This window comes from Eptatretus burgeri, chromosome 15 (genome assembly GCF_056783735.1).
Source record: "Eptatretus burgeri isolate ZD-2024b chromosome 15, Ebu_testis_v1, whole genome shotgun sequence".
NCBI lineage: Eukaryota > Metazoa > Chordata > Myxini > Myxiniformes > Myxinidae > Eptatretus > Eptatretus burgeri.
The window spans coordinates 59,985,884-60,009,241 of NC_140975.1; the positions used below are offsets into that span (position 1 = coordinate 59,985,884).

The window sequence follows — 23,358 nt, forward strand, 5'->3', positions numbered from 1 at the left end:
GATCAATAGCATGTTCCTATTTATAGACGTTTAGCACTGAAAACCCTTTTTCCTATTTTATGAGACGGCCATCTTGAAAAATGGCGGCCATTTTGTTTTTCAACGTGGGTAGCGTACTTTTCTGAGAGAATGGGTCCTGGAGCACATGTATACCAAATTTCAAGCTTGTACCATCAACTGAAAAATTCTTGTGGGATACTGACTTAATCTGCCCCACGACTCATACACCAAGTTTGGCCCCAACTCATCCACAACTTTTTGAGATATTGTGCTTCATGTTATTTTTGGCCCATCTCTCAACGGTGAAGAATCACTTTAAAAAAGATTCTCGTATCCGGATCCAGATTTTCACCAAAATCAAATCAATTCGTCCTCGTCACACACCCAACCTGTCCACCATGTTTCTCCCCCAAATTCATCCCTAACTTTTTGAGATATGCTGCTCACAGACAAATAAAACAAACAGAAAAACAGACAGACAGACAGGGGTGAAAACATCCAGTCAATGGTTGAGGTAATAAAGACCATCTTATATATTATTTCCGAGTTTGTGGTTTCATGTCGCGCTATCTTCGACTTTGTTCTGCGCTCGAGTAACGTGATATTCGGCTTACATTATCTCAAAGACCATATGAGGTGCATGGTACAAAAAAAAGTAAATAAAATGGTTCTGAAACAGTGAAATCGTATTCCACTTATTGCATTAAAGTAAAATTACTACTGATACTCTGCATCAGTTCCTTTCTCAAACACACCCACCCCAACATGTCGCGCAGAGCGCGGGTTATGCTAGTTTTGACTATAATAAGCATTTTCCCACCTCTTGCGTCCCGTGCAATGCGCTGCCAGGTTTGGCCTCGTTTGGGTGATCCGTAGGGAATTCCAGTATTAAGTGAACGCAGTATTATAAATGCCATTTTGGGATCTGCAGATGATTTTAGACCATCCGGCTTAGAGCGGTCTATGTTAACAGACCGGACCCTCTGACGTGACAATATCATACTGGAAAAATCGTAACTTTCATCAATTTATCTACTGTAAGATAATAAAGTTTATTGGATGGAGAATGTGTGTTCCTCAGAATAAAATGACAAGCTCACCCGATGATAAAGTCATTAATTAGAAAATGATTTATCTAGAACCTGCTGAGCTTTCATATTGATGTAAATGGCATGAAACCAACAAACAATGTGAAGGTTCATGTTTTTGGATAGCTTCAGAATGTTGAACATCAACGATGGTGATTTGAAAAAATATGTAAGGTCTCGTGAGTGCTTCCTTGGCTGCATCTGCTCTTTCGATTGTCTTTTGTGTTACTGAATTAATATGCTCTGAAAACATTGGAAATAAATAAATAAGTCATCAAAGGAAGCACATTGTTTTAAACAATGACATAACGAGTTGGAATGTTCGAGATCCCAACCCAGCATTTGGAAGCAAATCATTTCTTTTTTAATCAATAATGGTGAAAAATATTTTGCACAAAAACATTCCAAGGTGAAAATCTTTCCACAAGCCATTTTTGTTTTCTTATCAAACAGAGGCAAAGGCTCATGGAAAAGCAGTACGACAGGGGTTAGAAGGTCGGAAAACCAAGACAGTGGGGTAGAGGGAAGAATGTGGGCAAGATTAAACAGCGAAGAACAAAATAACTTCAGACCTAAAGTGATATTAAATTATTTCATATCCTCAAAAAGATAATAAAGGGTATCGACAAAATTAGCGCAGAAGAATTCTTCAGCATAACAGACTGCTGGGATAACACCACAGGACATGGCATGGTCTACTTGGAAAGGTAGTGACAGCAGAAACAGTACATAGGTTTAAGTTGGAATTAGACAGGTACCTAGAAGCATTGGCGATAGCAGGATACAGGGATATTGGCTGGACTTGTTTTGAGTTTGGATGTATGGATGGGTGATTGTGCACATCTATGCTGAATGTGATGTCAGCGAGTGTTGTCTATTCTTCATCATAAAACCGGCTTTGCCAATCTCCACCCCTTCCCCACCCCAAAGATTATATTAAAAAGTTTTTCCGCTCCATTTTATTTGAAACACCCATGTGATATCGTCGAGCCTGCCTATTTGAAACACCCATGTGATATCGTCGATACCTTTGTCGCCCCACTCCTGTCTCTCTCCATTTCCGCAATCAAATGAAGTCTTTTTGATGGAAATATTTTATCTGAGGTTGGTGTGGCACAGGTATGATGGGCCAAATGGCCTCCTGTGTCTAATTTCCTTGTTGTTGTTATAATCCTCTCTCTCCCCCCATCTCTCTCTCTCTCTCTCTCTCTTTCTTTTTCTCCGACGAACGGTCTGATTCTCCCTTCTTCCCACGACGATTGACATACCTCAATGCAACATCCTGTTCATTTAATATTTTAATCCCTATATAATAAATAATTTGCTCCATGTCAAATCATAAATATACAATCAATAATATCAAATTGAATCAATACACTAACTAACGATCATACGTAAAGAAGTTGTGACAGGAAAGAACAGCGTACCTGTCAGCAGACACAGAAATGAAGTACTTGCAGTCATTGCTGAACTTCATGCCAGTGACAATTTCTGCCAAAAGAAAACAAAACTAGAGAGTTCATAGAACATGATACCCCATGCAGTGTTCAAGATTATACTTAAATTTTAAAATAAAATAAAATTAAAAAATCCAGTAGTTTAGCACTGTTGAAGCAGTCTTGTACACCACCCTATATAACACGTCCATCAACTGCACAACTGGAGGTTCTTGGAAGTATTATGAAGGTGATTTGTGCTCTACATTGTTCAAGTATATAATTCAACTTAAATAAAGGCTTAAAGAGGTTTATAGTCGGATAAATAAATTAATTCCAGGTTTTACCGCTGTTTTACGCAGTGTTGATGACATCACCATATTTAACACGTCACATTAGTTCTTCATGCTTGTTGTTTGTGTCCTGTATGAAGTCAAAAACAGTGAGTTTCCTGTTTGGAATTATTTTCAATCTTGTTTGACTGGCAGACAGAGTAAAACAATTATCTCAATCCTCTCCGCATGTGCGATCGGGTCAAATTCAGAGCCAAATTGTGGTAAAACGAGAAATTTGCCTCTCAATTCAAGCTCCGATTCATGTTCAAATATACAACATTCACTTTTAAATCAGTTGTTCCTTGATCATGAAATGACGATCAAAAACTGATAAGACAGATGAATGAATGGACGGACCTGAACCAATTGCTAAACCCCACTTTTCACTTTGTGTGCGCGGGGTAAAAAGAACCTTTAACAGCATAACGGTTAGAGCTCATGTGCATAGAATAAAATTAATAAACAATTGCAATGCGCAAGCTCAGGTTCGTGAGTACAGTTGCAGAAAACAACAAGCAGGGGAGTGTTGCCAACCATACCTGAATGACCGAACATTGTTGCCATGCATTCTCCTGTGTAGAGGTCGTAAATGCAAAGATTTTTATCTGAACAGCTCGTTGCAACAAACAGCCCAGATGGATCTATTTGTACCTTCAAAAACACATACATGAATGTTACACACTTCACCTGCTGTTCACATCCACATACTTCGGAAATATCATTAGGAAAAACAAAAAGATGCATTTCCACTTTGTTGAGTTAATTATCTTAAGTACGTTTGAAGATGTGCTGCGAACCATTGGTGCAAATTTGATGGGGGGTTTCCAGAGTGCAAACTCAGGGTTTGTTTTGGAGAGTTAGTCAGAAGTTTAGCCAGGGTACGGCCAACAGTCACATGCGAATGAAACCAATGAATTGTTAATGTCCACCAACATGCAATCAATGCTGGCAGACATGTCCCCAGATTGGTATCCTATCAGACAGATGGTGCACTCATTCATGCAATTCTCTAAGCTGTCTCGCATCTGGGTTCAATTCTTAACCGAACAAGAAACTGTTGGGCTCGTGATTCTCAGGCATAGGGTTGTGCACGACCACTGTGCCATTCTTTCGGATTGTTTACAGTGTATGATCTATACCAATATATCAACCTGATGATAAATGTTTTAAGATGACATTTGTGACTCAGACTGAACCATAGAATAACTCATTTCAATGTTATTGTGCAATGTAGTTAAGTTGATGGAGCAATTTCACTAACATGCACAAATATGATGTCCCAAATATTTTGAAACAGAAAATTAAATTTGTCGATAAATCCTACTTTGTTAATAATACAACAGGTGGAAGATATCTACAGGCAGTAAAATTAGATTTGTCTAACGTCGAGGTCGGCAACCTGCGGCCCGCGGGCCAAATGCGGCCCGCGAGCTCCCCCGTGCGGCCCGCGGTGCCTTGTCCGGATTTCCATTAGGTGCGGCCCGCGAAACATTTTTCTGAACCGACGGCAAATTTAACATATGTGGACATATGATTCTTCCACATATATCACAGTCTCTGTACGTCACAATAAATAATTTTCGCTTCTAGTCCACTTAACTTGGTCTTAAATATTTTTTGTTGTTGTTTCAGATGGCTGAAGGTCTTAAGGTTCAATTTACAATTGCATTTATTATCATTGATTTTAGGTGTGTTTGTTATTTTTTCGGGTTGGGAGGGGGGTGCGGCCCGCGAGGTGGCCCGAACGTGGCCCAGTGGCCCGCGGCCTGGTTTAAGTTGCCGACGCCTGGTCTAATGGCTCAATGAATAACTGGCTGAAGAGAGCTTCTGCTTTTGTGAATGCTCACTTCCAGTTCAGGGTTGTTCCACATGTAGGTCGAATCTGCAGCTGCTCCTTCCACCTCAATCAAGGCACAGCTTTCCGAACCGGATCCGTCGTGTTTTTCTGTTATATTTTTGTCTTCTTCCAATTTTCCGTGTGAAATCATACTTCGTTGTGCTGTATAGGTAACTCCGCTTAACGAAGGGGTTAAGTACTTTTACAACCCCTCGTTATGCGAGAGCTCATTTTCCATTATTTCCTTTTGGAAAATTACACTTCATTTCCCAACCGTAATGTTTCGGTCTAAAATCAAAGCCATATGTTTGGTATAACGATGGTTTTAGTTGCAAGTGATATTATAATATTGTCACAGGTGTGGCGGTTAGTTTGATCGCTCCGACCCAATTGTGGTGGATGGGCGGTCAACACCAACCAGGCCAGATCACCGAGCGGTTTTCCTTCGAGGCGAACACGTGATCCTCAGAAATTCTGGCACGCAACGGGAGGGGCAGGGGTGGCCCATGCACGTACACGACGGAAGCACAGCACAAGGGGTTTATACTTGAACCCACGGCTGACACACGAACATCAGCAGCTTAAAATAACAAGGGGATTCAATGAAAATAGAAGAAATATTTACAAGGGTAATGATTTAAAAAGTGATAATAAAACGTGAGCTAAATTAAAATCTAAAGTCGAGGCACCTCTAGACACAGGCTTAAACACAGATGAGGGGAAAATGAGAGGAAAGAAAATCCGTCCGTAATTCTAGCACTTAGCTTTGTCCAGAGATGGGCTCTATTGAACTTGGCGATAGAGCTGATTCATCCTGCGCGGGAGGACGCGCCCAAAAATGAGGCCGAGCCGCTCTCTGGGCGGGAAACGTACGTGAGGTACTTCATGAGGCGGTATTCAACACCAGGACTCGCCAACGGCCACATGGCTTCCTAGTCAATCGCACTTGCCGACGCCGCTACTCTCTGCAGAATGGCACCGCTCCCTTCGGTGACATACACGAGGCATCGAAGCCGGTCTCTCACGACCCAGCCAAGAGTCAATGGCCAGCTTCTTGTTCCACCACGCGAGTCAATTCGCCTCAGCACGAATATGAGAATCGTGCTGTCTTCTTCATGTGTCGAAGAAAAGCCAGCCATAATGCCCTGACCTTACACAACATCTCCTAGCTCCGTCGTCTCTCGACCGCGTCCCTCACACCAAACTCAACCCAACAAAACCAATTGCTCTTACTCCTCACTTCTGAAACGTACACACTCACCAATCATAAGCCTCGGGGGGGGGGGGGGGGGGTGGGCTTGCAGGTACGAAGCTGGGAAGGTGGGGCTTCTCGCCTGCCTGGACGTGTGGAATATTGTTGTTGTTATAAAAACGTAATTCTTTCATTGCTGGCTTGTAAATTACATACTGGGGGAAATAGGCCTTAATCCCTATCTAATTAACACAGCACCACCCCCCCCCCCCATGTGGTGGCAAGTAACACTTAAGCTCATAATTTACCGATTTAATTTACATTGAGATTTCTCCTACACATCCACGGACCAAGCAACTCTCTATAACCCTAACTTTGCAATGCAATTCCTCCATCTACCCCACAACCGTAACAATATTATTACAGTATTTACCTAATAATAGAGACAGTAACATAATAATAAAGCTAATTTAGTTGTAACACTTACCGAAATAATCTTGAGTCCAAGCTTTCCAGAAAGAAGGCAGCGGCAGGGGGTGGTGGTGGAGATGGTAATTTTTAACCCTTTCATTCTGAATAGTTAATTATTTGCAAGGCTTCTGAAAAGTTAATCGGTGGAAAAACGCATCGTATTTATTTATTTATCATCGCCATAGACGTGGCATTGCACAATCACCATGACACTGTGACAACTCCTTTGTTGCATCGAATGAAGACCTTCGTTAAGCGATGAATAGCCCTACAGTAAATGAACCCATTTGTAGTTGTGAACCTTCGCTCTGCGAACCTTTATTTATTGAACCGGGGATACCTGTATTGTCAACTTTTTTTTCATGTTGCTCAAGCCAACGACTCGAATAGCCAGGAGCAAATTTGTGTCAGTTTTAAGGTGGTTTCTTGTCCCGCTTCTGTTTTTTCCCCCCAAATTTGTCATTTCTGCCTCTTCAACTTTCTCCAAACTGAATCTTCATTGAAGGAAACACTTCTTCCTTGTTCCTTTAAAAAACATTTCAAAATGCTTCACTTTCCTTATTTCTCCCTGATGAGTGCCTCACATGCTCTTCTTCCTAATCAGGATCTATACCTCTTCCTCTTCTTCTTCTCGACAAGGTATATTTTACAAACCCGCCTCTCACGTTGAAGTCTCTTAGGCAACAAAAATCCCTTCAACCCACCCCATAGTCTTTATCTCCGAATGTCAAATTTGGGAATGTTGAGAAGTCGAGTTTGCAGAGGTTGTCTGCTCATGACATTCAAATCCCCTTTATGTTATTTTGCAGTCAAACCCCTCCGCATCAGTACCTCCCTCCCTCCCCCTCACCAACACATCTTCTACAGGTTTGTGTCATTCCAACCCCACCCAGTCTGTGCATCCCCCTCTTCAGCATCCTTCCACTTCATATCACCTTTCTGCATTCCCCTCTCACCCACCCTCTCCAAGCTACCGACTCACCCACCTTTGTCCCACGACCACATTTTGACCTTTCTCAGCCCCCATCCCATCATGCCCTTTTACGGCTTCCCCCCTCACAGATACACATCCCCCATCCCTCACCCTCCCAGCCTCCCCCCCATCCCGGAACCTCCCAACGCCTCCTCCCTTGTACCTCACTGTGTGGACCTCAAACATCTGAGGCCTCTGCTCCAATCTGACAGATCTCCTATTACAGTCTGCTGCTGATAAACCAGACATCATCTGTTTACCAGAATCCTTCCTCCCACAGGACATCCCTGACTCCTTAGTGTCTCCCCCCGGCTGTCGTCTCCTCCGATTGTATAGGCCTGAACCCCACTCTGGTGGCCGAATTGGACTTTACATCAAGAACTCAAGTTCTCACCTGCTGTGGACTGATCTTACACCTCCCAACCCCCAGGTGTACCTTTGGCTGCTACCTCCTTTCTGCTCCCACCTCCTGTTGGCTATGTGTTGTACCGACCTCCAAACAGTGACAACTCCATCTACATCTCCATCATACAACATGGACCAACATTGAACCACTCATCCCAACTCTCTCTTTCTCATATGTGGTAATTTTAATTGTCACCATGCCAACTGGCAGGGTGTTGGTACCTCTCTCACTAGCCATGGCACTTCAGCAAAGGACTTCTGTGACTCCATGGGACTGACTCAATCTGTGAACGTTCTGACCCAGATTTCTCCTAATGGCAAATCCTTCCTTCTGGACTTGGTGATGACCAACTTCCACCGCTCCAACACACGACTTTCAAAACTATGTACGAATGCGAAGTGAGGCCTTTTGCACATGTGGTGTGTGTATTTACATTTTGGCGAGATTCTGCTCACTGGGCACTTTTAACCTGCCGTTAGGTTAAAAATAATAAAAAACACACACACACACCTCCTTTCACGAATAGAAGCAAATATCCAGCATAATTTATCTTGTAGCCCCAAAACCAAACTATTAAATAGAAAAAAGAATTATAACGGCTCGTTCAGCTCAAAAACATCTTGCCTTATCTTCCTGGAAAGCAAGCCCAAACAAAGCTGACCAGATCATTCCACAAAGTGTCCAGATCATTCCAGATCATCCCAGCTGACCAGATCATTCCACAAAGTGTCCACTCTCAGTTGAGCCAGAGAACAACATCTGTCGAACCTCAAGATTGAATTTTCAAGCATGTTTCCCCCCTCCAAAACCTGGTGATGCCTGTTAAGTCTGTCCACTCTGGAGTGTACTCCAATTCAAAATGAGATTGAGTCCCTCCACTTTGAACATGATGCTTCTTCTCTCCCAACAATAGATGGAGGCTCTCAATGTCAGACATGAGTTCAGAGCCATCTTTCTCGATATTTTTTGAGCTTTCGATACAGTCAAGGGCGTCATTCAAGAGTGGTGGGGGGAGCGGAGGGGTACAAGCGAGCACATAGCGCGAAGTCAATACGGTGTGTAGTCAGCAGGGCTCTTAGGTGGTCCACACATTTCTGCCAACTTTCAAGTAGCTTTGTGATGCCGTCACGAGAGAATTGAGTGTCATGGCTGACTTAACCAGTGCTTCACAGCAGCCTTGACAACATTGTCTAGAGGAAAAATGTTCTCCACCACGGTATTAAGTTTGAGGAAGAGATGAAAATGTGACGGAGCCAAGTTGGGGCTGGTGATCCATTGTGGTGGCACTCCATTTACCATCTCTTATTCTCAGGATCGTAATGGTGCACCCAACTCTCATCTCCACATTCATCTCATCTCCAGTCAATCATCCGAACTCTCGTCTCCAGCACTTCACGCTTCACAACACAGGCAAGGTTGTGATTCCCTCTGCTATCTTGATGAACATAGCACTGACACATCTTGCGTTAGAATCACAAAACATTGCACCCAGTGACCAGAAGAACTAATGTGTAGACTGCGCTTTGTTTCATTCGAATATCTTCTCCTGTTTTTGGAGAAAAGGAATAGGAGGTGTTACTATTCAACACGTCCTCAAACCAATGTGGAGGGATCTAGAGATAAAGCCGAAGTAGGTAAAGGTCAGCGCAAGCTTAATCAGTTCTCGACCCACGAGATCGGAACACGAATCGTCCACAAAGTCACTGAAAGAATGGATCTGGGTTTTGATCCAACTGATCCAGAGGCCAAGCGGCTGAGTCTCCTCATCTATGATTGTCAGTGCAGAGTCTAGCATTTTGGTGAATAAGACATCATCATTAGCATCGTCCAAAACATCGAGAGAAGCATCGAGGCCAAATCACTGGTACAATTTTGGTGCTCTTCAGCTTCCAAAATCTTTTCACTTCATTCACGAGGTCTTGACATTTGGTCATTTTAATGATTTCTGTGTTATTTTCATCAAAATCACTGGGTACTGAAACCTCAATTCGCAATTCCTTCTTTTCCTTTTTGTATACGAGTGCTATGCCCGGTCGCAGTGCTTTGTTTTCTATGTTCACACAAGATGGGACCATTAGGTCATATGTGAGCATTAGTTTCCCTTGTTTTCAGTGATTGCTTTTGGTTCGTGTTTCCATGAGTTTTGTGTAACTGGGATATTGAAATTTCTGCAGATGTGCCAGTGGATTACTATACATACCTTGTTGTGCCTTTGTGTGTACAGCTGTTCTGATATGAGTTTTTCACATCCCGATCGGGGGTGGCTTGTGCTTTCTGGTGCTCGCTTGCAGAACCTTACACTTGTCCAATTGGCTCAGTCCCCTCATTTTCTTAAAGCCATTTGTGTGGTGTCCTTGTCTTGGGCATTCAAAACGATTTGTTCTCCATCCCAAATGAGCTGACCTTTTCTTAGCCGTTCCAGTGATCCTTCTTTGTCTATGTGTGTCGAACTTTATTCTTTTGTACCTTCCTGCTCTTTTATCGTTTTTCCAGTTGTCGGTGTATATTTGTTGATATTTAATTTTATATTTATATTTTGGCTTTTTCAATCATTGGGGTTGTTTATGTTGCCATTTCAGTTTCATGTGCAACATCTTCTACTTGCACTTGTCTTTGGAAATTTTTTGCAAGGTGGGTTTCTTCGGTAGAGGGGAGTTTCTGGCTCACTGTCTTTGTGTTTGCACACAAATTGGATTCGGTACCCTGTTGAACTTTTCACATTCTCAGCCAATCCTCCAGTTGGCAATCTGTGCACTTCGTTGAACCCAATCAGGTCACTGCCTCTTCTCGTCTCGGCAGGTACATTCTCGGGATGTACTGATTTTTGTAAAACATTTTGTGCATGGTGAGAAGTTTCCTTGTTTTGCTATCTAGTTTTCTCATTTCCACTTGTGGCCAGTTTTATTATTCTGCAGCTGTATTGGAATACCTTGTATTGCATGTTGGTTTATGATTTTGAATGTTTCTTGGGGAGAGGAATATTTTCAGGGTTATCCTCGTTTCACGCAAATGTTCTATGATAATTGTTTTGCGCATTTGTTTGTTACATATTTGGTGGCCGGCCCTCTTCTACCCTGAGACATTTGTATGATGCTTCGTTTCCTCGCTGCTGGATTGTTGTATCTCGGTCGAATTTTTTTGTTGTCCGTTTTTGTTGATTTACCCTGTACGAACGTGAACTTGACACTTATCTCGGCCAAATTCAATTTGGATGTTGTTGGAAGACCGTTTCACCAATTTCAGTTGTTCTGCCAATTTGTTGTCATTTTGTGCAAAGAGTTTTAAATCATCCATGTACAGTGGATGTGTCACCTTTCTTGTCTCTTTGGATTGTGTGTGTGTGTGTGTGTGTGTGTGTGTGTGTGTGTGTGTGTGTGTGTGTGTGTGTGTGTGTGTGTGTGTGTGTGTGTGTGTGTGTGTGTGTGTGTGTGTGTGTGTGCGCGCGCGCGCGCGCGCATCAAATTTGTGGAGTTGAGCTGTCTGAGCAGTAAGTCTGTGCAGCTTGGGGAGAAAATGGACCAAGTTATTTAGTTTAGAGTCTGTTGAACTGCTTTGATTTGCAGAATCGAGAGAAGAGTGTTTTCACATCCTGCCAAATTAAATTTGAGCAAACATTATCTGTACGGTTTAAAGCGGGAATGTTGAGACTGTTCATGGTTTCAAATGCTTTCAATGACCAAGTGAGATTGAACCGCGATGGGGCTATGACATCCCCTTGCCAAACTCCTCTGCTGATTCCAAAGAAAGTGATGGTCTGGCCATTTTACTCTCATGCTGCGAGATGCATGAGACTAACGTTCTGCAATATAAACCCAACCAATTTGTATGTGCAACCTCCAGCATGCAAGGATGTCCGAGAAAACTGGACAGAAAACAGAATCAATCAAAGGACATTACCAGATTACCAGACACAGTGGCATAATGGTTAGAGTGTCTGCTCTGAATCCGCAACATCAGCGGTTCGAACCCCAGACAAGTCATACGAAAGAATTTAAAAATGGGATGTGCTGTTTCCTCGATTGACGCTCAACATTTAAAAATGATAGAGCTTGGCCAAACAACCAAAAGTTGGCAACCATTCCGCAGGCTTGATGGGGCTTTTGGCCTCCTTCTGTGTTCAAGTTCTTTGTAAGGGAACTCGTTAAAATAAATGGTCACGCCCTTCAGATGAACATAAGCAGCTGAGAGTGCTCATCATAAAATAACATCCTCTTTCAGCCAGCAGTCTGAGTGATACGATGTAATCCACAGTTGAATGGTAAGGTGTGAAATCACCCTGTGCATAAAGTTGAAACTTGAGCAGCAATGTCGAGATCCAGGCAAGAAAGACATGGACAAACACTTTCCCTTAAACAGAGAGGAGAGTAAAACCTCAGCAATTACTACTTATATTATTTGCACCCTTGCCCTTCCAAAACACAATCCCAGATGGGATTGTTCCTTGATCGAACAGAAACCAGATTATAAAACCATGACGGTGCTGGTTCACCACCATATGTCAAGACAAGGCACCTTGTTGCATTTCAACAAGGTACAAGGTCTGGATGGCATCAACCACCTCGAGTAGTTTGTAAATTTCATTAATGCAAGCCATCAAAAAAACAAACAACCCACGACTCCCTATGTCTCCTCAATGGATTTATCTTCTTTACTGCACTGTACATAACCTCGGTGCCAGAACAGCACATCAATAAACTAAAGCAGATGAGCAAACTATTGCACCAGCTCTCCTTTCGTGCAAGGTTACAGGACTGAAGATACACAAATATCCTTTCAGGTATGCGTGCAAAACTCTGCACCTGCCACCAACCCCTCTCCCACCTCCAGGTTTCTGCAGGGCACATGCGGTCTGTCTATATCACACTTATAGAGAAACTCCCAAAATCCAGGCTCACTGCGACTGCTCACCTCCACTCATTTGTTCCTCTTTTCTCTCACCTGTGGAACCAACTACTTTAGGCTGTTAAATCTTCCCTCCAAGGCTTCAAGATGGCTGTTCACCTCCTGCTCAAGTCAAATCTGATTAATTCTAATGACATCTTCCTTCATTAACCCTCCCAAAGTCCATACGTTCCTTTCCAACATGTTATGTTTTTCTCCCCTCTCTATCCACTTTTCCCTTTTTTGATCCATTGCAGTTTAATTCCCAGTTTTCTCTTCCTCTTCTTTCAGCCCCTTTCTTGCTGTGTTTGAGGTTGTATCCAGGTGGCTCACACAGTTTCCTCCCCCTCCAGCTCCTCCTCCTCCTCCTGCTCCTCCTCCTCCTCCTCCTCCATCTACCCAGCTGTTGGTGTGTCTCCTCACTTTCCAATGTATCTTTCTGTTTTGTGTTCTTGCTCTTCCATAAGCCTTGAGTTTTGATACAAAAAGCTTCTCTTTGGAAGATAATAAACTCTGCCAGTAGCAAACACTGAACTTCCAAATCGATAAACACTAAAATGTCCAATTAACAATTAATTTTATTTAGTTTTGAAAAAATGATGGCATTACTCAGTTGAACAAAAACAAAATGGATACAAAGCAAACTGATTATTAATACGAGAAGCACACGATCCCTACGGGAGCCACCATGGGGTCATGTTATTATGTTCATGATTATTCATACCATAAAAGAGTACCGACCCGAAGGTCGATCTTGTTCCAAGTGTGCAACACGTTCTTCTGACATCCCTCTATTTGGGCGGTGTACAGGCAACAGACTGCTGCCTCGATCAACCCCAAAAATAAAATTAACCCAGGTTACATATCTGAAGCAAAAACGTGTATTTCTTATGTGCATATATATATATATATATATATATATATATATATATATATATATATATATATATATATATATATATATATATATATATATACATTGTTACGGCTGTGGAAATTTGCATTACACCATAAACGGCCCTCAGGTGAGATATCTCTGTAAGTACTTGTGTAGTTAGCCCAAACCCGTTGTATAGAGGGAATTTATGTGATCCATCCGGGCTGCGACGCTTTGAGTTAGCCATTTTACTGTTCTATCTTTTATTTCAAACGAACAAAAACCACCAACGATGCTCGTGGGCTTTTCCCGCCATTCTTCCCCACGCTTGGTGTGAAGTAAAGGGGAAGGGCAGCTCACTGCCGATTGGTGGATGAACCGCGTGAGGCGATCGGGGTGAGGGAACGCCCCTTTTCGAGAACCTTCTCAAAGGAGGGTGGAGCCGAAAATGGGGCGGAGCAAAGGGCGGAGCCCCGCGCTATAAAGGGCGGACACGGGCGGGGCGCTCTCTCTCTCTTCCTCCACTCTCTTCCTCCTCCTCTTACTCTTCGCTCGTCTGCAGTGGTGGTCTTTTGTCGCGAGAGCTTTTTGTTGTCCGAGAGTCTGGAGTCTCTTCTCGTCTTGGCCCTCGTCTTCGAGTTCCTGTCGTGTTGGTCCTGCGCTCGCGGTTTGGCAGGCGACCTATCCACGGAGGCACGGACGGCAGACGCGACAGCGCCGGTTGTGTGGTGGACCCGCTCGACGAACGAGAAGTGCCACGCTGGTGCTGCGCAATAAAATAAAATAAAAAAAAGCAAACCTCGCTTTCGGGTGAACAGGATTCCCGGGCAGGGGTGGAAGATCCCCTGCCCGGGCACAGGATGGAACTAGTTAGGGGGAAGGGTTAGTGTTAGTTAGACCGGCTTCACGGGGCAGGGGTAAGTCCTCATGGGGCCCGTGGAATGGATTAGTTAGAGGGATTTTAGTGAGATTTAGGATGGGAAAAATAATATTTGGGGACAGTGACAGACAGTGGATGTGTAGTGGGAACGTAGCTTATCTACGTAGTGTTAAAAGGAACGTGCTGTAGTTTAAGGGATGACGTGGGAGCACGAGTTAGTTAGGGGAAGTAGTCAGAAGGATGGCTGAGTTCAGCGATGTGTGAGTTGAGAAGTGTGGAACGGGACATGTGCTTGGTGAGTGAGTGAGGCCAGCGGGCCTGTGTGTATGAAGCGAATGTGGAATGCATGGTGCGATGAGTGATTGGGGGGAGGAGTGACTCCCGCCCAAGGGACCCCGGGGTCAGTGTAGAGTGAGTTAGCTGGGTTAGTTAAATTGACAAAATGGAGGTCGTTTTGTTGTTGGTGGGAATGTAGGCTCGATACCCATTTGGAGGGGTGCAGGAGCCCTGTTGACAGGCTGGGAGTGTGGCTGCGAAAGGTGAGTATCGCTGAGTGGGTAGCCCGGGCACCGGGCTAGTCGGCCGCGGTAGACCAAGGGCCCATGGGGGGCCGGGATAGCGTAGTGGGCACGGGTGCGCCCGCATGATGCGGGGGCCCAGGGCGCCATTAGCTGCGTAGGCAGTGTGGTGGGCACGGGTGACCCTCGGAAAGGGGCCCGGGAAGCCAGCCTGCCACGTGAGCGTTTCAGGGGAGTCGCCATGGAGGGCACTCCCCGGTGTTTAGGGAGCTGGTAGGCTCGGAGGCAGTGTAGTGCCCGGGGGTGCCATTGTTAGAGAATCGGCAGAGGGTAGTGCCTGCCAAGGGAGCCATGTGTCCCAGCCATGAGACCGTGTGAGGGCACGGGAAGAAAATTGGGAGGGGGGCGAGGCCCGAAATTGTGAGGACACCAACACAGGCGACGGGAATCTGGGTTGATAGAACCAATAGATTAAGCGAGAGGCGCTTGTTGAAAGCCCCGGGGTAGTTTAAAGGATAATGGTTAGGGTAGATAAGGAGATGTACCCCTCTGCACCATCCATCCCTTCGCTCTCGTTGTGGGCCGCTGGACCCACTTTGGGTTAGATCGCTGAACTCCGAGGAGGCCATCCTAAGGCTTGAGTTGGGCCTCGACCCAGGACGCTAGCTCTCCCTTATTCCCCTCCAGGAAGGGAACGTCGAGGTGGGAGTAGGCTTGGGGACGATAGGTTAGCCGAACAGAGACAGTAAAGGGAGTTCGGGGACGAAATTATCGTGGGGAAGTAAGGATAAAAATAAAAACAAAAAAAAAAAATAATTGGGGCTAAATTGGTTTTTACAAATTAAGGAAGTGGGTTGGTACAGTGACAGGCAAAGGCGATAGGTGGGAGGGAGACAGGTAGGTAGGTCCGAGCCCATCTTCTGAGTGGCCAGCACCACCGCGCTCCCTCCACCAACCTCCACTGAAAGGCAAAGGCTGGCCAACTTCATCGGCTGGCTGTTTTGCTGCGAGGCCTGTGCCAGCCGGATCGTCTGCAGCTCTTTTCTGCAAGGCCTGTACCGGCCGGATCGTCAGCAGCTGTGTTGCTGCAAGGCCTGTGCCGGCCAGTTCAACGACCGGCTGTGTTTACTACAGCGGCCTTGTCATTCCATTCCTTGCCTGCCTTTGCCATTCATGCCTGCTGCCCTCTTCTGCGTTTGCCCCGTTCTGTTTTGATTTGCCCCCCCCTCCCCTGTTAATTCCCATGCGCGCCGGGATCATCGTGAAGGCACCAGTTTGCAAGCTGCAAGAACTGTCCTGTTGGCAGCTACAACACGGGCCTGCAGTGGCGGCCCGTGCACCGGTTGACTTTTGTTTTGCTCCCTGCAGAGTCCATTGATCCTGGGCCATGGTTAGTGTAAATTATAAAGTTAAGGTGTTAAGATGTACTGTAAATATGAGTGCGCCCCCAGCATGTCTGTCTAGCACCGGCAATTTTATTTAAGTCGTCCGTGTGAGTGAGTTTGTTTAGGTAGTTACTCAGCCCTCAGGTTATTTATTTTGGGGACACGAATACACTGAATGTCGCACTCAGGGATCCGAAGGTAAAACGTACTAGGGGAGAACTACACATGATGGCACACGAGAATTTGACGACTCGGGGCGATTCTGTAAAAAGGGGAGGGGGTAGTGTTATGACTGTGGAAATTCGCATTACACCATAAAGGGCCCTCAGGTGAGATATCTCTAAGTACTTGTGTAGTTCGCCCAAACCCATTGTATAGAGGGATTTTATGTGATCCATCCGGGCTGCGACGCTTTGAGTTTGCCATTTTTCTGTTCTATCTTATTTCAAACAAACAAAAACCACCAACGATGCTTGTGGGCTTTTCCCGCCATTCTTCCCCGCGCTTGGTGTGAAGGAAGGGGGAAGGGCAGCTCGCCGCCGATTGGTGGATGAACTGCGTGAGGCGGTCAGGGTGAGGGAACGCCCCTTTTCGAGAACCTTCTCGAGGGAGGGTGGAGCCGAAAACGGGGCGGAGCGAAGGGCGGAGCCCCGCGGTATAAAGGACGGACACGGGTGGGGCGCTCTCTCTCTCTCTCTCTCTCCCTCTCTCCCTCCACTCTCTTCCTCCTCCTCTTCCTCTTCGCTTGTCTGCAGTGGTGGTCTTTTGTCGCGAGAGCTTTTTGTCGTCCGAGAGTCTGGAGTCTCTTCTCGTCTTGGCCCTCGGCTTCGAGTTCCTGTCGTGTTGGTCCTGCGCTCGCGGTTTGGCAGGCGACCTATCCATGGAGGCACGGACGGTAGATGCGACAGCGCCGGTTATGTGGTGGACCCGCACGTCCGAACGAGGAGTGCCGGAGAGGGTTCGCCGACCGCGAGAGGAGTCGGGGCCAGGCGCGACCACGCCGATGGACGTGGGAGAGGGACTCGACGGCCCACAGGGAAGTCGCAACTTTCTCTTTTCCTTTGGGTTCGTGTAAATGACTGTGGGTGGCGCCTGTCCTTGAAGTAAAACTGATTAAGTGTTGCCGTGTGTTGGGTTTAGTCGGGATATCTCTTTTGCCTGTGATTGTGTATATGTGCCATTTCTTGACTTGCTTTTGCTTTATTGTACATGATTATTGTGACTGTAAATACGTGCCTTCTCCGCTGTCTGTGTGTGCAATTAAACGTGCTTGTGTAATTGTTCCCGCTCTGCTTCGGCTCTTTTCCTTTTTTATTGACCCTCCATCTTGCATCACGTAAGGGGTTCGTAGTGGGTTTAAAACGCCCGGTAATTAATCGGAACCGTCAAGGCCGACGATAACACCGCTCGGTTATCACTGTAGCACGGAACAGACCGCTTAAGCGGTTCGTGTCCGGAGTCGGCCTGTGGCGTGGTACGATCGCCCGATCGACCACTCGTGCAGGTACTTAGGTAGGTCGAATTTGGCGAGCAACCCTATCCTGCGTGGGTGGGCAATTGGCACGATCGTGGCGAGGTTAAACCCCCACCCGTGACTAGCTCCCGGCGTTGTTCCGAGAGGGTCACGACTGAATTGTCCATTCCGGTGGGCGAGGCGGCCGCCATTCGTGTCGAGCGGCCGATCGCACGCCGGCGGGCGCGAATTCGCGACAATATATACATATATAACACATTGTGGTTACATAGCTCAGATAATTCCAATTGCACCCCTCCCGTCCCCAAATGAAGAAAATGACAACATGGGCAAAAAAATCCAAAACATGTCAAACCTTGATGTGATTAAATGAAACTTGCACAGCCAAAACTGCAGGGTGCCTTTATTAATTCCTGAAAGTTTCAGCTTCCTAAATAAAATCCTCTTGGAGGAGTGGATCATACATACATACATACATACTTACATACCCTTCATAATGTATTCACACCCCTCGACTTTTGTCACATTTTGTTGTGTTGCAGCCTGAATTTAAAATTTATTAAATTTATATTTTCTGTCACCGATCTGCACAAAATACCCCATAACGACAAAGTGAAAACATATTTTTAGAATTTTTTTACAAATTAATTAAAAATTAAAAGCTGAAATGTCTGGCATCAATAAGTATTCAACCCCGTTTGCTATGACACTCCAAATTGAGCTCAGGTGCATCCAATTTCCTTTGATCATCCTTGAGACGTCTCTACAACTTGATTGGAGTGCATCTGAGACCAATTCAATGGATTGATCATTATTTCGAAAGAAACACACCTTTCTATATAAGGTCCCACAGTTGACGGTGAAAACTCCACCATGAAGTCCAAGGAACTGTCTGTAGAACTCTGAGATAAAATTGTGAGAAGGCATAGATCTGTAGAAGGGTATAAAACAATTTCTCGAGTGGTGAAAGTTTCAAAAAGCATAGTGAGCAAAATCATAAGGAAATGGAAGATTATGGAACTACCCAGACTCTTCCAAGAGCTGGCCGTCCAACCAAACTGAGCAACGGGGCAAGAAGGACCTTGGTCAGGGAGGTGACCAAGAACCCAATGACCACTCTGATTGAACTACAGAGTTCCTTTGCTGAGATGGGAGAACCTGCCGGAAGGACAATAGTCTCTGCAGCACTTCACAAATCTAGGCTTTATGTGAGAGTGGCCAGACGGAAGGCACTCCTGAGAAAAAGGCACAGGACAGCATGCCACGTGAAAGAGTCTGAGAGCATGAGGTAAAAGATTCCGTCGTCTGATGAGGCAAAAGATTCTGTGGTCTGATGAGACAAAAATTGAACTCTTTGGCCTGAATGTAAAGCACCACATCTGGCAGAAACCGAGCACAGCTCATTACCCATCTAACACCATCTCTACCATGAAGCATGCTGATGACAGCATCCTGCTCTGAGGTTGCTTTTCAATGGCAAGGGCTGGGAGACTTGTAAGGATAGAGGGAACAATGAATGGAGCTAAATACAGACAAATCCTTGAGGAGAACCTGCTTCAGAGTGGAAAAACAAACAAGCTTTATCGACAGTGGCGAAGATTTAGGTTCCAACAGGACAATGACCCCAAGCATACAGCCAAAGCAACACTGGAATGGCTTCAGAACAAGAAGGTGAAAGTCCTTGAGTGGCCCAACCAAAGCCCAGGCCAGAATCCCATTGAGAATCTGTGGAAAGACTTGAAGATTGCTGTTCAATGACGCTCCCCATCCAACTTGACAGAGTTTGAGCAAATCTGCGAGGAAGAATCAGAGAAAATCGCCAAATCCAGATGTGCAAATCTAATACAGACATCATCAAGAAGACTCGAAGCTGTAATTGCTGCCAAAGGAACTTCTACAAAGTATTGTCTCAGGGGGTTGAATACTTATTAACATAAGACATTTCAGCTTTTCATTTCTAATTGATTTGTAAAAAATTCTAAAAACAGGTTTTCACTTTGTCATTATCGAGTATTTTGTGCAAATCGGTGACAAAAAAAGTTAATTTAGTCAATTTTTAATTCAGGCTGCAACACAACAAAATGTGACAAAAGTCGAGGGGTGTGAATACTATCTGGAGGTACTGTACATACATATATTTAGTAAGTAGATTAAACTCAGCCTGTGCCAAAGTTGCACACTGATGGCTTACAAGGATTACAATGAGAGGCACATAGATAAGGTAAACCTGTGGTCACAAAAACAGGTTTTGTGGTCACCTGTCCATATGTCCAGTACCACATTTCCAACATAACACCAGACTCGGCGGCGTAATGGTTAGAGCATCCGCTCCAAGTCTGGGAAGTCCATGGTTCAAACCCCGTCCAAGTCAGAACAAAGACATTAAAATTGTACTTGCTGCTTCTTCACTTGATTGCTCAGCAGTTAAAAATGAGAGAGAGCATGGACAAACAACCATAGGTTGGTAACCATTGCATAGGCCAGATGTACCTAATGGCCTCCACTTGAAGTGCCTTTCAAGGGAACCCATACATGACCTTTAAATATTTGTCCAATTTCTTTTTAAACCCAATGATCAACTTTTACTCCTACGGCTCTTCCTGACAAACTGTTCCGCAAACCAATTGCTCTGATTAATATTAAAATCCATGCCTCACGCCAATTATATTTCATCATCTCCACGTGTTATCCAGAGTGTATGGTCACAAACAGGGGCAGCGTTAATCATTTGGAGGCACCATGTAAAACGCAATGGTGGCCCAGTGGGGCCCTGTCAATCTGTCATCGCACTAAAATACGCAATTTGGCATCTGTAGACAGTTTGTCTGATGTCGATGTATTCGGTTGTTACTTCAGCAATCTCAACCAATTAAACTTGCCAAGGGGACTACGGGTCATATGGCAAAGGGTGTAATGACTTCATTTGGCTCCCTCACGAGGAGGAAGTTGGGGCCATGCAAATTATCCTCGTAAATATTGTGACGTCCACAGGACTTGAACAGTCCCGCTAACGTAGAATGAGCTGAAACGATGGAGGCGGTTTATTTTTATAACCCAAAGATGGCGGTTCTAATCGCTCTACCGCAAACGGGACGAGGAAGGTGGCACGAGTCGCTTTTCACTGAGTTGATAGTTTATTTCTCTAACCAGAAATAACAAGACTCGGCAAGAAGAGGGATCCGGGGCGATTCGACGGGATGGTGGTGTGGGTTCGGCGTGGGGAAAACACAGACAATTCCAATGAATATACAAATCTCAAACCCTCTAAGGCGCCAGGTACACACACACACACACACACACACACACACACACACACACACACACACACACACACACACACACACACACACACACACACACACACACACACACACACACACACACACACACACACACACACACACACACACAACGTAGCTGGTCCTGGTGGTCAGGCCGGCCCGTGGTGGTGACGCAACAGTCCCTGGATTGGCGTTGGACGAGCTGGCGTTGCGCTCGTCAGGGGCAGGAGACACCGTGGTGCTGTCGACCTCCTGGTCCTGGCCCAAGTCCGCTCACAGTCGCCAGGGAACCAGTTCTGGCGCCAAGTTGCGAGCAGGAGAGGGAGGCAGGTCCGCCCGCCGTTCGAGCCCGTACTCCAAGCCAGCAGAACCCCAGAGCCAACCAAGGTGAGGCACGAGGCTCAGGAAGGCCTCGAGACACGATGAAAACCGGGCTCGAATCAGCGCAACAACACAGCACGCTCCCAGCACAACAGCCTCCACCAGAACAGTTTTTCTGTCCCGATCTTCTTCTTCTTCGCCTTTTCCCCAAACAGAGCCTTTTTATCCTCCCGTCCTCGTCACTTCCAATCGAGCCGTTTTATTGGCCCTGCGCCGTCACCTTCCGCCAATCGTGATCACGGGGCGGAGCCATCCGCAGCACTGTCCTGTGACGTCACGGCAAGCCTCCAGGGACTACTAAAAGGGGTTTACACAGACACACTTACCCTATCCCGTGTCCCTATCTAATTACGTGACAATTATCATTTCCCCCTTGAAGAAATGGACATTTACTAGACAACTTATCACCACTGAATTGCTACTTATTACATCGAGATCCTGGTAAACTCGAACAGCATGGCATACCGAATTAAACATCCTAATTACCCTTTGAATGCATACCCCCCCTCAAACGTAACAATATGCACCGTCGAGCACCGCTGCCGGTGGTGGTAGGAGAGGATATTACGAGCGATGGTTCAGAACCCTCAACTGTAACATGAGTAAGAGGAATCTGTGATATTTTCACACTCGCTTAGCCGATGTTGCTTTGGACTCGATTTCAAATTATTTTTTTTTAAATCCCATGTTTTATTGCCTTTTTCCCCCATTGGAAAGGTGTATTTACACAGCAGCTTGAGCATCGTTCCACCCTATCGTGGTACTTTTCCAAGGCCACTTCAAATGACAGAAAAATTAACAAGAACAAGTAAAACAGACAAAATGTCACAGCCCCCCTTTGTTTTAGTAATTTTGCTGTATGGAGTTAAAGGGCCAGCCCATATTTATGTACAACTAAAATGGCCACCAGTCTAACAGTTGGCCATCTTCGATCAGATTGCAAAATAAAGTGAAGGGCACATGTATACCATCATGTACTGTACTTGTACCAAGTTTTAACAAAACCGGACAATGCATGTCTGAGAAATGGTTGAAGACACATTTTAGTAACAAAATGACCACCAGTCGGCTATCTTGGATCTCATATCGAAAAAAAATGACGTGTATATGCAAGCGATCATTCGTTATCTAGATGCCAAATTTGAATAACATCAGTAAATGCATGTCCGAGAAATAGTTAAGGACGTGTTCAACATCGGGTCTTTTTTAACAACTAAAATGGCTGCCAGTCGGCCATCTTGGATCTGATGTCGAAAACAAATGACGTACATATGTAAGCCATCATTCATTATCTGGGCGCCAAGTTGGAACAACATCAGGAAATGAATGTCCGACAAATTGTTGAGGACGTGTTCAACATCGGGTTTTCTTTAACAACTAAAATGGCTGCCAGTCTCCCAGTCGGCCATCTTTGATCAGATCGCAAAATAAAGTGAGGTGCGAGTGTATGCCGTTGTGTACTGTGCTTGTGCCAAGTTTGAACAAAATCGGACCATGCATATCGGAGAAATGGGAAGGGACACGTTTAAAGTAACAAAATGGTCGCCAGTCGGCCATCTTGGATCTGATCTTGTAAAAAAAAAAAACAACAAATGAGGTGCTTATGTAAGACATCATTCTTTATCTGTGTGTCAAGTTTGAATAAGATCAGTGAATGCATGTCCGAGAAATGGTTGAGGATGACTTCGACACCGGGTTTTTTTTTAAAGTAAAATGGCCGCCAGTCGGCCATATTGGATGTAATGTCGAAAACGAATTAAATGCTTACGTATACCATCATGTGTTGGCTTTGTGCCAAGTACGAATAAAATAGGTCCATACATATCCGAGATATGGTTGTGGACGTGCACACGCACGCACGGACACGAAATTTGAGACCAAATCCATAAGCCCCCGTTTCGGACCAAGTCCAATGGGGACAAATAATGATAATAGCATAACAA

At 45.1% G+C, this 23,358-nt stretch overlaps 1 protein-coding gene across 4 annotated transcripts in view; it reads right to left on the reverse strand.

The window, feature by feature from the left end:
• MAPKBP1 (mitogen-activated protein kinase binding protein 1) overlaps positions 1-23,358 on the reverse strand; it is a 148,466-nt gene that overhangs the window by 54,212 nt on the left and 70,896 nt on the right. For all 4 annotated transcript variants that reach the window (XM_085856233.1, XM_085856235.1, XM_085856234.1 and 1 more), the window contains 2 exons: positions 3,399-3,510; positions 2,516-2,579 (listed from right to left, as the gene is read on the reverse strand). In XM_085856233.1, coding sequence (XP_085712359.1) covers positions 2,516-2,579; positions 3,399-3,510 — 176 coding nt within the window. The remainder of the gene's footprint in view (positions 1-2,515; positions 2,580-3,398; positions 3,511-23,358) is intronic.